General features: G+C 33.9%; 1 protein-coding gene and 1 long non-coding RNA gene across 3 annotated transcripts; both read left to right on the top strand.

Annotated features, from left to right (window-relative positions):
- Positions 1-329: 329 nt before the first annotated feature.
- On the top strand, positions 330-2,267 carry LOC132602033 (uncharacterized). Of its 2 annotated transcripts, XR_009567579.1 has the most exons (4): positions 330-521; positions 980-1,027; positions 1,314-1,381; positions 1,712-2,267. It is a non-coding gene; the product is annotated as an uncharacterized LOC132602033 (long non-coding RNA). The 2 variants fall into 2 exon arrangements; XR_009567578.1 differs by lacking the exon at positions 980-1,027.
- A 4,078-nt stretch (positions 2,268-6,345) lies between these two features.
- Positions 6,346-10,141, top strand: LOC132602849 (probable alpha,alpha-trehalose-phosphate synthase [UDP-forming] 11). Its single transcript, XM_060315642.1, has 3 exons — positions 6,346-8,909; positions 8,994-9,267; positions 9,561-10,141. The coding sequence occupies exons 1-3, from the start codon at positions 6,937-6,939 to the stop codon at positions 9,900-9,902; spliced, it is 2,589 nt and encodes an 862-aa protein (XP_060171625.1). The 5' UTR covers positions 6,346-6,936; the 3' UTR covers positions 9,903-10,141.
- Positions 10,142-15,522: the final 5,381 nt, after the last annotated feature.

Genomic DNA, 15,522 nt, shown 5'->3' with positions numbered 1-15,522 from the left:
AAGGTTCCACGAGGATTGGAAGTCAAACGAATCAACGAGAGAAAGTTCCGCATAACTGGGAGTTATACGACCACTTATATGGTCCGTATAACTTTATACGGTCCGTATAACTTTATACGGTCCGTATAAGGGGGGTCCACATAACTTGACATTTACATAAAGGGTCCTTTTCTTGGAGGTATTATATGGTCCACTTATACAGACCGTATAATATTATATGGACCATATAAGTGGTCCGTATAAGTCCATCGAGCTGATTTTTATATTTTTGTATAAATAGATGACTCTTGTTCTTTTATTTCATTTTTCTTTTCCCATAAGTCTTGAGATCTCCAAACCCTTCTCCAAACATATTCCACTCCAACCCAAGAGAAAACAAAGATCAAGAGGCAAGAATCAAGGTACCCATGTGTTAGAGGTCTTGCTAGGGTTAGTAGACCACAAGAGATTCTTGGGTATTGAAGCTAGGGTTTTCACATAAATTGATAGCTACTCCAAAGCTCATTCCCATGATATAAAAGGTTAGTTTTCATGCTTATTTCATGTTATCATGGATGCTTGGTTGTTGAAGAACTTGGGTAGAAGAAGAAAGTAGAAAATGAGGGTTAAGTGTAGCTTTTATGATGTTTTTGAGTAATAAGCTAACTTGAGTTATGATTCTTAGTATAATATGGATATAATCTTGTTATGGAAGGTAGTAATAGTGATAAGGAAGCATTGTATGAAAATGTGCTAAAATGGGTGTGAGGTTGTTGGTATAAGTTCAACAGAAGGATGAATTTTGAAGGCTTAATGGAATGTGATTACTTGATTATGATATTGTGGGTGTATTATGGATGTTTGAGAGTTGTGTTGTAATATGGTGGAAGTTGACGAAATAGGGGAAATGCCGCCAATTTTCGTTAGATCATGAATTATTCTAGTTTAAATTTAAGAATATCGTTTAGGCTTAACCATGGTATGAATCCTTCTAATGTAGATTGTTCAAGATTCGACGGTGAACGTTAAGTAGTGAGAAAAAAAAGAGGTATGTAAGGTTTCATTAAGCCATGGTTCCTTTGTTATATATATATATATATCCTTTCATGAGTTCCATAATGTCTTCTAAATGACTCTATCTCTAAAACTACTGAAGTTCATGATTCTCGATACTTTCACGATTCTAGTACCTCATTTATATGATAGTTGATCCTCTAAGGATAGATGTAACGAAAATGATGATGGCAATGATGTTGGTGATACTTATGGATTTTTATGTATACGTGTCTAAGTATGTATGACTATTATATAACACCGAACTTATATATGGCCAGGTATGATACCTATCGCGCGCGCACCTCTGAAGTTGGGTACGGATAACACTGAGCCTTGGTAGGGCCAGGTAAGTATAATCACCGAGCCTTGTCATGGCCGAGTATGTGGATCACCGAACCTTGTGGTCGGGTACGGTATAAATATGAATACGAATATGTATATGTATGTATTATGTATATATGCATGAGTAAGCATTGGAAATGGAAGGTCCCTATGAAAGGCAAGTGGGTAAATATGATGATGATTAATGGAGGTTCAAACGGCTCTATTACCTCCTGATTCTCCCCTCTTATGTTATTTCTTATGCTCCTATTATGATGTTGATTATGCTTTACATACTCAGTACATTATTCGTACTGACGTCTTTTTGTTTGTGGACGTTGTGTCATGCCCGCAGGTGGACAGGGAGACAGGCTTGATCTATAGATTTCTTGTTCAGGGACTGCATAGAGGAGCTCCATTTCGTCCGGAGCTACAACTTTTGGTATTATTCTTTTGTGTACATACATATGGGCATGGCGGGGTCCTGTCCCGCCTATATGATGATACATAATCTTCTTAGAGGCTCGTAGACAGTTGTGTATGGTTAGATGTCTTGCAGTCTTGGCGGCTCATATTTTGTATATCATTTTGATAGCCTCGTCGGCTTGTGTATATGGATATGGGCATTGTTGTCGATGATGATATAAATGTGTTGATGCCCAACGAGATTAATATTATGGATGTATAGAAATTATGAATAAGCTATGTGGCTCACTTAAATGTGAATGTACGATAAGAGGTGCCCGGGTGAGTTAGCACCGGGTGCCCGTCATGACCCTTCAGTCAGTTCGTGACAAGAAGGTTAGTAGGTAGTTGAGTTTTGTTGCACTTTGTGTGGGAGAGGTAGCTAGAGGGCTAGCTTCCTCCTCTCCTCTTCTTCTTTTTGTAATTTTATTTAGTTATCGCGTAGTTTCTTACTCTCCAATGTGTATTACTATTTGTTGCTCAACTTATCTTTAATCTTGCTATTTTGCTTTTTTTTATTATTTTTCTTACAATCCTCCGTTGGATACAATTCTTTTGAGTCAATGATATATCGGAAACATCCTCTTTACCTACAAATGCAGGGGTAAAGTCTGTTTACATTTTATTCTCTCCAAACCCACTTATAAAAATACACTGAATATATTACTGTTGTAGTGTTAATATTTTAAACACCATATCAAATCAAAATATCCCATAAAATGAAACATAATTCAAACTTTTTTCTTTTTTATCTTTACATTTATTTTGTATTTTGTCACATAATAATAATTATGTCGACATAGGGGGAAGGCCGACACGCTTTAAGTAGTACCACCCTCAACAGCTGTTGTTCTCTGTGAAAACCCAAACGGTCCCCTTAAAAACGTGCTGCTAATTGATTACACCTTCTTAAAATTATTCTTTCTTTTTATTTGGCCGCTTATTAATATTTTTTTTAACTTATTCATTTTGGCAATCAAGAGAGCTTTTTTTTTTCCCTCATACTACTCTTAATATTTAATAACTGCGTAAAGTAATAGTAATAGTCAAATTTAGAGTCTCAAAGCATTATTAATAAGGTTAGTTTAGTAAAATACACCTCTAATAAAAGCTTTCTTAAATCTGTTAGTTACTCCCTCCGTTTCATTTTATGGAGTATATTATTGTTCTGATGGTTTATCCAAAGTCCGATATTCCCATGGGGCGGTCCCGATTAAATTTGAATTTGTACCGGAAGTCCCATTATCGGGGGTAAATCACTCCATAACAAAAGTGACTTCACACTCAGGAGCAAAGGCGGAGCTATTGTACTCGAATTATTTTCGCCAAAAAATTACATTATATATAAGGTTAAAATAACTTTTTATGTATATATAGTAGATGTTGAGTTACTTTGACTTATTCATATGATTATTTCTTATATTTTCGATCCACTTAGTGAAATTTTTTTATTTCATCACTACTCAAAACTCAAAAATAAAACTTCTAATTAAAGATGAATAAGTACATCGATCACTACACTATAATTCTTGTGGATAAGTATAAAATGCTTACTACAATCACACTTTATTCTTTCTACTCATTTTCAAGTTGTCTCCCTGTAACTTTCTCACTTTTCTATTTATTTCTCCAGCTTGTGACAGGCTTAAAGCTTTAATAGACCAAGGTGAAGTTGGAAGTTGTTGAGACCAATTAATTATACAACAATATTCAGCAAAATGAGAGTCTGCGTTTAGCTTTAAAACTATACTGGTATTCTACCTATTACTATGTATATTTATATGGATAAAAATTACTCGATATGAAGATATATGTGCTCTGGTGCTAATAGCGTGTGTGAAGTACTCACGGAATATGTATTTATTCAATTGGTGTAAATATTGGGGAGTGAATAATTTGTTTTCATATTAAGAGGTGATGATTTCTGTTAGAGTAATAAGTGAAACGTATTTCAATATCTTATTGATTTAAGGGAAAAGTGAAAAGGTCTGAATTTATCTTTAAAAACTATGATAAATTTTTATTATACGTTACACTTTGTATCAATTCATATATAACTATGTAGCTAATTTTGTTATTAGCTATAATTTGCTAAACTCTTTTTCTTATTGGTCAGTTATATAACTCAATAAAACAAGATCTACAAGTAAGACCGTGATTATTTACTTTTTCTAAATAATCTCTAATAACTTATCAAACATTATGATTGCGCGTTAATATTATCTTTATTCAAAATTGAAATTAAAATTTATTTTCTAAACTATTAAAAAAATATAACCTAACTTGACAGATCGAATTCGATTAAGCAACCAATTGTTATTTAGTAGCAAATCGACTAACATTTTCTCCTTTGTGGTCATTATATTATTATATATAACTTCACAAGACGAGATTTGCAAGTACGATCACGATATATTTAGTTTTCTCGAACATTCTCTAACAACTTGCCCAAACGTTATGGTAACGCGCCAACGTTATCTTTATTCAAAATGTGAAATTCAAAACTTATTTTCTAAATTATTGAAAAAATACAACAAAAAATAGACAGATCGGATTCAACAAAACAACCAATTGATACTTTTAAGCTACTATTTGTTTTTCTTTTTGCGCATAAAACAACTCCATAAAACGAGATATGTGAGTAGGATCACGGTATATTTACTTTCCCTAAACAATCTCTAACAACTTACTTAAATATTATGATTGCGCGCCAACATTATCTTTATTCAAAATTTGAAACTAAAAACTTATTTTCTAAATTATTTTGAAAAAGAATACCACCAAAAATAGACAGATTGGATTAAAAAATTATCAGCTACATAATTTACTAATTTGTTTTTGTGTTTGGGCGTAAGACAACTCCATAAAACAAGATATGTGAGTAGGATTACGAAATATTTATGTTTCCCGGATAATTTCTGACAACTAACACAAACATTATGATTGCGCCCCAGCTTTATATTTTTTCAAAAATTTGTTACTTTAAACTATTGACAAAAATACAATCAAAATAGACAGATTGGATTCCACAAAGCAACCAATTGTATTTTCATACCTACGTAATTTTTTATTTTTTTTGGTCGTATATAAATCCATAAAATAAGATCTACAGATATTACAATTGCGCGCCAATATTGTGTTTTTTCAAAATATGAATTTCATTTTTTTTTTAAAATATTGACAAAAATACAGCCAAATATAGATAGATCAAACTCGACAAAGCAATCAATTTTCATTTAGGAGCTACGTAATTAGCTAATTTCTTTTTCTTTATGGTCATAACACAACTCCATAAAGGGTGATCTATCAGTAGCATCGCGAGATATTTAATTTTCTAGAAACATTAACTTACTCAAACATCAAAATTGTACATCACCGTTCTCTTTTTTTTTTTTTCCAACAAATTTTTTTTCCACGTATTTATGTTTTTTCATTCTTTTGTCAAATATTGACAAGGATGTTGGTTTTATCCATATTTACTAAAAATAAACCAATTTTTTTAAAAAAAGTATATGTAATTTTCCAAGAAGTGTTGGGTTGGACTTAGCAATATATTATTCCGAATATGAAAGAATCCTAGTATTTAAACTCATTAGAATTAGACCAATAAGCACCACTAGTAAACTTCGTGTCAAAAATGACCACGTTATCCAACATGTGACCTAAATATTCCTGAAAAAAACACCCCACCCCCTACTAGGCCCCCTACCCCCACAATAAATTTTGCCATACATATTGAGCCCTTACAATATATAATTATACACCAATAGATATAGAGAGAGAAAACGAAGATTTTCTAGAGAGAGAAAACGAAGATTTTCTAGAGAGAGAAAGGGGCGTTACAACTACACCATAGATTAAAAGCAAAAAAAGGAAAAACAAAATCTCATCAAGTAGATATACATGAAACCCAAAAATACTCCCTCTCAATTTAGGTCAATAATTTGAATATCAAGATTCAAACTTCTTTATTTTAATTCTAAAATTCAACCATATATAAAAATTACTCTAAACCGCAATAATAAATAATTTAAAATATTAAAGTGCATACGAATAACTCGCAGTTAAGAATATTTATAACTCTAAAAAAGTGAAAAGTGTCAAATAAATTTAGAGAGAAGGTGAAATAAAATATGATCTTATCAAATCTTGAATATAAAAAATTATAAAAATAAAATCCTGACCATCCATTAGTTCTCTCCCCTTACCCCGTCACCCCAGGCCCCACACACACAATACCTCCAACTTTCCAAACTTGTAATAATTAACAATTTAAAATATTTACAATGTGTACAAATAAATTGTAATCAAACATTTATTTATTAACTCTCAGAATGCGAAAAGTATTAAATAAAATAAAACGGAGTGAAAAAAAATGATCTTATCAAATCTTGACCATCAAAAATTAGAAAAAACAAATCTTGACTATCCTAATACCCCCACCACCCCACCACCCTCAAAACAAAATCTCAAACCTTCCAAAAACCCATTTACGTAGTACCCATATTGGTGTTAAAAGTCGGTCTTTCCCTCTTCGTTCTTATCCTCAATCACTACCACCTTCCTTGTGTAGAAAATACACACACACATACACAATATATATAAGTTTTAATATAAGTTTTTATTAACTTTCCATATTTGTTTCCTCCATGAAACTCTTATATACAACTTCTTCATGTTTTTTCTTCAAGTATTATAAACTTTTCATTTGTAACACCCACCGATAAAAAAAAAATCAAGAAAGTAATATTTCTCAACACCCTTTTGATTATAATTCAAGAATATCAAGGTGCTTGCTGTATTTCTTGATTATTTATATGGTATAAAACTCTCAACTTTACCTTAATTAGCCTCTTTTTTTTTCAATACCCAAGTTTATGTTTTTGTTGTGTTTTTTTGGTATAAAGCAATCAACTTAACCTTAATTAGTCTTTCTTTTACATATCCAAGTTGCTGTTTTTGTTCTTTTTTGTGTTTTGTGTGTTCTTGATCATTTATAGTATAAGGCTCTCAAATTTACCTTAATTAGTGTTTCTTTTTTCATACCCAAGTTTTTGTTTTTGTTTTTGCTATTTTTGTTGTGTGTGTGTGTGTGTGTTTTTTTTTTTTGTCATTATGTTGTCAAGATCTTGTTTCAATCTACTTAATCTTGATGACTGTTGTTCTGTTACTGATATGGCTCGAATCCCAAGAATGATGAATTTTCCAGGGATTATAACGGATTTTAATGGTCAAGAAGGGATGAAAAATGATCAAAGTAGAAGGATTATTGTTGCAAATCAGTTACCAGTTAAGGCTTATATTAAGGATGATGATGAAAAAGAAGGGAAAAAATGGTGTTTTGAATGGGATAAATTTGCTTTAGATACACTAATTTTGCAGCTCAAAGATGGTTTGTCATCAGATTTGGAGATTGTTTATGTTGGTTGTTTGAAAGCTGATGTTGAATTGAATGATCAAGAAGAAGTTGCAAATTATTTGTGGGAAAATTTTAGGTGTGTACCAACTTTTTTATCAGTGGATTTGATAAACAAGTATTACCATGGATTTTGTAAGCATTATTTATGGCCTTTGATTCATTACATGTTGCCTGTTACACCTAGTCGTGGTGTTAGATTTGATAGGTCTAATTGGTTGGCTTATGTATCAGCAAACAAAATTTTTGCTGATAAAGTTTATGAGGTGATTAATCCAGATGAAGATTATGTTTGGATTCAAGATTATCACCTTATGGTTTTGCCAACTATGTTGAGGAAAAAATACAATAGGATAAAAATTGGTTTTTTCCTTCATAGCCCTTTTCCATCATCCGAAATTTACCGAACTCTGCCCGTTAGAGATGAAATATTGAGGGGTTTTTTGAATTGTGATCTTGTTGGATTCCAAACTTTTGATTATGCTAGGCATTTTTTGTCATGTTGTAGTAGGATGTTGGGTTTGGATTATCAGTCGAAAAGGGGGTATATCGGTATCGACTATTTTGGTCGAACCGTGACTATTAAAATCCTACCGGTTGGTATTCATATGGGGCTGTTGCAAAATGTTATGTCATTGCCGGATACGGGAAAGAAAGCGAAGGAATTGCAAGAGAAGTATGAGGGGAAAATCGTGATGTTAGGTATCGATGACACGGACATGTTTAAAGGAATCGGTTTGAAGTTTTTAGCGATGGGGCATTTGTTAGATCAAACCCCATCGTTGAGGGGACGAGTCGTGTTGGTTCAGATTACAAACCCTCCGAGAAGTAAAGGGAGCGATATCCAAGAGGTTGAACGAGAGGTCAAGAGGATCGCCAGTGAAATCAATAGGAGACATGGAAAACCGGGGTACGAACCGATTGTTTGTGTTAACGGTCCTGTTTCTACGCAGGACAAGATCGCACACTATGCGATTTCTGAGTGTGTTGTTGTTAATGCTGTTAGAGATGGGATGAATTTGGTTCCTTATGAGTATACGGTTTCTAGGCAGAGCAGTGATAATTTGAATAAGGCGTTGGGGTTAGATAATGGTCGACGGAATAGCGTGATTATTGTTTCTGAGTTCATCGGCTGCTCCCCATCTCTTAGTGGTGCGATCAGGGTTAATCCGTGGGACATTGAGGGTGTATCCAATGGTATGTTTTCGGCAGTCACGATGAATGATTCAGAAAAAGAATTGCGTCATGAGAAGCACTATAAATATGTTTCATCTCACGATGTTGCGTATTGGGCAAGGAGTTTTGATCAAGACCTCAAAAGAGCTTGTGGAGGGCATTATGACAAGAGATGTTGGGGTATGGGCCTCGGTCTTGGTTTCCGTGTCGTTGCTCTTGGGCCGAATTTCAGGAAGCTTTCTGTAGAGCATATCGTCTCTGCTTATAACAGGACAAACAGCAGGCTTATCCTACTCGACTATGACGGTACTATGTTGCCCGAGGATAAAGTGGACAAAGCCCCGAGCGAAGAAGTCATCTCAATTCTGAATGGTTTATGCAGTGATCCGAAGAATGTCGTGTTTATTGTGAGTGGCAGAGGACGGGATACGCTCAGCAAGTGGTTCTCTCCTTGTCCGCAACTAGGCTTATCAGCAGAACATGGATATTTCACTAGGTAACACCTTGATCTTTATAATTCAAGATTGGATTTTTATCTTGTGCTGCTATTGATGTTTCAATTGCTTTATATTTCATTAAGGTGGAGTAAGGATTCCAATTGGGAATCTCGTCCGGTAGCTGCAGACCTGGAGTGGAAAAAAGTGGTGTTGCCTATTATGGAGAAATACACGGAGGCAACGGATGGTTCTTCGATAGAGCAGAAGGAAAGTGCACTAGTGTGGCATCATCTTGAAGCGGACCCTGACTTTGGCATTTGGCAAGCGAAAGAGCTTCTTGATCACCTTGAGAGCGTGCTCGCTAACGAGCCTGTGGTCGTTAAAAGAGGCCAACACATTGTTGAGGTGAAACCACAGGTATGTAAAGAATGAAGGAATCTTTACGCAATTAGCCAGTCAAATTTACTGTTTATTTTTCTAGCCGGTATGCATAAAATATTTACTGATTATACATGGTTATACATAGAATATTTACTGGTTATACATACAGTAATTACTGATTATACATGGTATACATAGAATATTTACTAATTGTACATGGTTATGCATAGAATATTTACTGATTATACATGGTTATAAGCCAATGGTGCTGCAAACTAATTGAATTCAAATGGATGCAAAATCATGTATGTGTATATGATCTATTGCAGGATGTGAGCAAAGGTCTAGTGGTTCAGAATCTCTTGGCCTCGATGCAAAGCAGAGGGAAGTCACCCGATTTCGTGTTGTGCATAGGTGATGACAGGTCAGATGAGGACATGTTCGAGAGCATTGCGAGTTCATTAGACAACAATTCTCTCCCTGATAAAGCTGAAGTCTTTGCTTGCACGGTCGGGCAGAAGCCGAGTATGGCTAAGTACTATCTCGACGATCCAGTCGAAGTTGTAAACATGCTACAAGGCCTTTCGGCAACTACTGCAAAAGTTCAGCTACTGCCTAAATCGCCGCTCCATCAAGTTTCCATAGTTAAGTGTCATACAGCCTTTGTATAGTAAACTTCATAGAATTCAGAGGTCTTCCAGAAACATAGTTATAGTTGATCCATGTTCTTAGTTTTCAGCAAATTTGCCTTTTCACAGCCCTCTTAGTTGCTTAGTTTTTAGTCATTTCTTGGTTCATAGTTGCTTTATGACTTTGCCTAGACAAGTTATACATAGTGTAGTTAACTGGTTCTCCATGTGGTAGTACTACACTTTTTGGAAATTTTTATGAAGGGCTCATTTGAAACTTCTGTTTAATTTCCCATTATATTGATTCAACAAAAACAATCATAGCTGATGGCTTTATATTTTGTTTTAATAAAAAAAGCCTTTCTATCTTTATCATCAAGAATATTGTAATTGTACTCTTAAGAAAATTAGTTCTTTATGTTGCCTTGAGAGGGCTCCATTTGGAACTAATCTTATTGAAGTGTATAACAGTGCTTGGTTATACTAGGGACCCCTTTGGCCATAAGAATTATCCACTTTTTTTTCGGAATTTTTTTTCGCTTTTTTCAGAAGTTAGTATTTGGTCATAAAAATTACAAATACAAAAAAAACTTATTTTTCACTTTTTTACCAATCAAAATCTTGTTGAAAAAGTACATTTCAATAAAGAAAATACTATTTGCAAAAACTATAGCCAAACACAATTTCAACTCCAAAATTTAAAAAAATGTGAAAAAAAAATTGGTTTCTATGGCCAAACGCCAACTAAGCTTAATGGCTTCCTTTTTGGATGAGATCCATATTGATAGTGACAATCTTGACGGCTGATGCTTGCTACAATATCAATTGTGATCTTAAGGGTGTGTCCGACATGGAGGAAAATGTTTTTTTTTTTTTAAATAAATGAACTTCTACTTATTTTCTCGTATTCGATTGGGTAGCGAAAAATAAATGAATTTTTTATTTATTTTCTCATGTTCGATTGGTTGGTAGAAAATATTTTTCAAAAAATATCAACCATGCCCCATCAACCCCACCACCCACTACCCACCCCACTCACCCCGCCTAACCCCAATCCAATTTCACCCCACCCAACCACCACCTTCCAACCACTTCACCTTTACCCCACCCCTACCCTACACCACCACCCACACCACCGCTTTATCCAACCTCCCACCCCTTTGCAAATTTTCTATTTCATATATTTGATTTAACTTTTATAAAAATGAGAAATTTTTTCTTATCCACCCCACCACCACCCACTATCCCTCACCACTACCCACGCCTACCCCCACCACCCACCCTACACCAAAAGTTAACCAAGCAAACTTTTCATTTTTATAAAGGGAAAATTAAATATGAAGTAGAAAATTCGGGAGGGGGTAAGGTATGGGGAAGAAGAGAGGGGGGGGGGGGGGGGGGGTGGTAAATCAAAAAAGAATTTTTTTTCAAAACTTTCTAAAAAAAAAATTGTTTTTTTTGAAGGGGTGGTGGAGTGTTGGGGCCCCCTGTAGAAAATCAAAAAAGATTTTTTTTAAACTTAAAAAAAAAATTGAGGGGGTGGGTGTAAAAAACCAAACAAAAATTATTAAAAATATAATATTTTTTGGAGGGGGTGGGGGTCCCACGCTGAACGGGGGATGGGTGATGTAGAAATCCAAAAAAAAAAAAAAAAACCTTAAAAATAAATTGGGTGTGGGGGTGGGGGTTTGTTGTGGGGGGTTGTCGGAGTTATTGGAGTTTGGTGGTTGGGGTGGGGTGGGTGGTGGTAGGGTGGTTGGTGAAATGTCAATTTTGGACTTATTTTCGGCACTTAATTAGGGAAGTCATTTTCCCTAGTTTTAAGGAACTTGTTTTCCTAAATAAAAAAAAAAAAAATTGACCAAACGAACATGAGAAAATTGAAAAACATTTTTCGAAAAATGTTTTCCTTCGTACCGAACACACCCTAAATCATCAGATTTTTCACCTCACCCATTTACACTCTTTGCTCGAATCATGTTGAGCAGTAACGAAAGTCAGCCTTAGTGATCCAACAATGTCAAGTGGGAGCGATGCCGAGTGGAAGGGTTGTCTCTCAACGGATAATTTAGGCTCTTGGTCGAATCCCATCGAGCACGAATGAAAGTCGGCATTAGTGATTCGAAGGTGCCAAGTGGAGGGGTTGTCGCTCAACGGATATTAGTTAATTGGACCCTAACATTACCATGTAATGGACTGAGACTAACCATGATAAGTCGCCCGCTAACATGTCATGCATCTTATTGGTCCAAATTAGCGTTATAGCTTTGACTCGGGCCCTGTATCTGTTTTGAAATGTACTAATCTAGTAAAAATATAAATTGTGAAGAAATCAAATATGCTTTGTTAGCATTTCGAACTTAAACCTATAGTATTTAAATCTTGAATCACCATATGTTACAAATGACTCCTACTTAATATATACTTACAAAGCAGGTATTTTCACACAAATAGCTAGTCAAATTCACTGTTTATTTTTTCTAGCCAGTATATATTGATCATACACTAATTACACACAGTTATACATATAATATGCATGAATTATACGTATATCATGTATCCGCTAGCTATTTTTAGTTTAAACGGATGTGCGAATGACTATTTAAGTTATGAAACTGCAGAAGTCCACAATGGAGTAGATCCCAAATGCTTATCCATTTCTTGGAAACAACTCAATATGGGGCATACAAAAAGTATATCCTAATAGATAACACAGAACTATTCCAGGAATGTTCCAAGACTTTGCTTCTTCTTGTGAACCTCCTTTGCATGTTTTGTGTCAAATTTCAACACTTGCATTTTTTGTACCATTTCAATATAATAATACTGCCTTCATTTTTTATTTTTTTTTATCTAACAAGATGGAGTGTTTATCTAAGTATGGACAAAACAGAAGCTGTTGGTACATTTTTGTACCAATTCAATAAAAACATAAAATTTAAAAATAGGTTGGTCTTGGCGTGCTTAGTTGCAGGTCGTTGCTTATCCGTTTGATATAATATACTATCTACATAACATGCCAAAAAGTCTTGGTATAATGAAAAGGGTCCATATTAATCAACTGATTTTGTTTGGTTTGGAAGATAAGTGCCTAATGGCTAAACCTAGGGGTGGGCACAGTTTGGACCAACCCGAAATCCAAATCGAAATCCGAACTTTTTAGATATTTGGTTTGGATATTTGGATTATGGATTGGACTTCGGATTTTATTTTTAAAATTTATAAATTTCGGATTGGATATGGATTTAGTACTATGGATTTTTGGATATCCGAAAATTCGAAAGTTTTATACCTTTTATCTAGACCTATCTATATCATATGTACTAATAAGTCTAGTTTCTAATGGTCCAATAGATTAGTACCTAAGGCCCTACCCATTAAAATATTAATCCAATATACAATTCTCTACTAAATCAAATATAATATAAGGTTTTCTTACTTCTCAAGTCTCAAAAGTCTCACGTCAGTGTCACCCAAGGCAATGTTCTTTGTTACTTTTCCAGATGACTACTTAGATTTTATTTTGTTCATTTCCACTTTTCCATAATGCTTTTATTTAGTATGGATTTATTATTTTGGACATGACTTGAATTTGTTAATCCTAACTTGAACTAGAAGGCTTTTTTTACTGAGCAATTAAGATTTAAATTTACCTCTGTGGAGCTAACACATGAATTTCGTTCCTAATAGGTTTGTCTTAAGTCTCAAGAGTCAAATCTGAAAATCCGAATTATCCAAACCGAATAATCTGAATTCGAACTTAAAATATCCAATCCAATCCGAACTTATTTGGATTGGATTTGGATTGTAATTTCTTCAATCCGAAAACCGAATATCCAAACCGAAAATTTTATATCCAATCCGATGGCCCGAACGCCCACCCCTAGCTAAACCATTAGACAATATATCTTCGGTGACTCTCTTCGTCTTAACGAACTTTCTTATTTAGTCTGCTTAAAAAAGAATTATATATGTCTATATTTAAAAATATATCACCTTTAAACCTTTTATTTCGTTAATGAAATAATTTATAATCATAATTTATTTTAGACCATGAACTTTGATTTTTAAAATTTGTATTCGGTCAAATATCGGCACGTAAAATAAGACAAAGAGAACATTAGGAAACTTCTTATAAATTTGCCGTGATAGGACGAAACTTTTTGACAAGATAAGGAACTGTTCAAATAAGTTAATATTATGAATCGTTAAAGCTCGATTACTTGTCAATCAAAAGATGGGTTAAACAATTGTGGTAGGAACACACAAATAAAAAGGTGGGGGAAAAAACTTATTGAGGTCAAGAATTAAAGGGTGTTAGGTCTTTGAATAAACTTAATATCTCGATAAAATCAATTTATAACCACTTTTTGACTTATCTACATATTCAAGCACTTGCGGTTTCGCCAATTTTTCTTACTATAATTTTTAATATTTTTTAGAATTCCCTAAATATCATTCCCAAAACAAATCCCCTAACTCCTTTATTCTATTTCAGTTGTTCGCCTTCCTCGTTGTAAAGATATATATACTTATTGGTAATTATTCTTCAGCATAGTTAGCTATTTTAATTAAAAATGCGTTTTTCAACATTTAAAACATCAACTGTTTATTATCAATTTCAGCATCTCTATCTAAACATGCAATTGTGTACACAATGTGAAATGAATAAGATTAATATAATGAAATAAGTGTATATGCTATAAATGGTGTTTATATTTGTTTGGTTTGGAAGATCAAGTATCCAATATCTTCTTTAGAATATCATTTGGTACTTTTTTGTTCACAAACATAAAGTCTGTAGTGCATAGGAAACTTCTTATAAGAAACTTAAATATAATTTGATCACAGCAAATAAAAACTATTAAAGTACAACACTTTTGATATGTCATTTGCTATGATAAGACGAAACTCGAAAAGAAAAGGAATTATTCTAGTAAGTAGATAGTACTTAGGATAAGAGTTAGGTCTTTAACTTTCTTGTCAATGAAAATGAAAAGATCGTTTAAACAATTGTGGTAGGACCAAATAAAAGGAAAAGTAAAAAATTACTGAATAAGATCAAGAATTAGTTTATCCAAAATTGAAAGGACAATTCCTCAATGATTGTGAAGCAATTATGCGTTAGGGATTTTAATCTTTAGTTATTATCTGGATCAATCTTTATTAGACTAGTTAACTATCAAAAATAACTTGTAGAAATAGACGTTATTTCTTAAACGGAAAAGGGCCAAATATACCCCTGTACTATTGGAAAAAGGTCAAATATACCTTTCGTTATACTTTGGGTCCAAATATACCCCTGCCGTTATACTACTGGCGCAAATATACCCTTCATCCGTTAAAATTGTCCACCTTCGACATCTTATCCTACGTGGCAGTGACACTTGATGAGGTGGATGCCACGTGACATTGTCACCTCATCACCCCTAACCCATTTTACTCCTCCCCTCTTCCACCACTAAAATTTCCACCCCTCCGCCACCATGGCCACCATATACTTACCGCCATATACTCCAGGCTCTATGGAATCATCCTGCTGGATTTTTTTCTGTTTTTTTTAATTTTTTTTTTATTAATTGTACACTTTGCTTAGATTTAGATCTACTTTTTATATCTTTTGAAATACAAAATTATAATTGCAGCTTGAATTAAATAACAA

This window comes from Lycium barbarum, chromosome 7, assembly GCF_019175385.1.
Source record: "Lycium barbarum isolate Lr01 chromosome 7, ASM1917538v2, whole genome shotgun sequence".
NCBI lineage: Eukaryota > Viridiplantae > Streptophyta > Magnoliopsida > Solanales > Solanaceae > Lycium > Lycium barbarum.
This window is presented reverse-complemented; position numbering and strand designations above follow the sequence as displayed.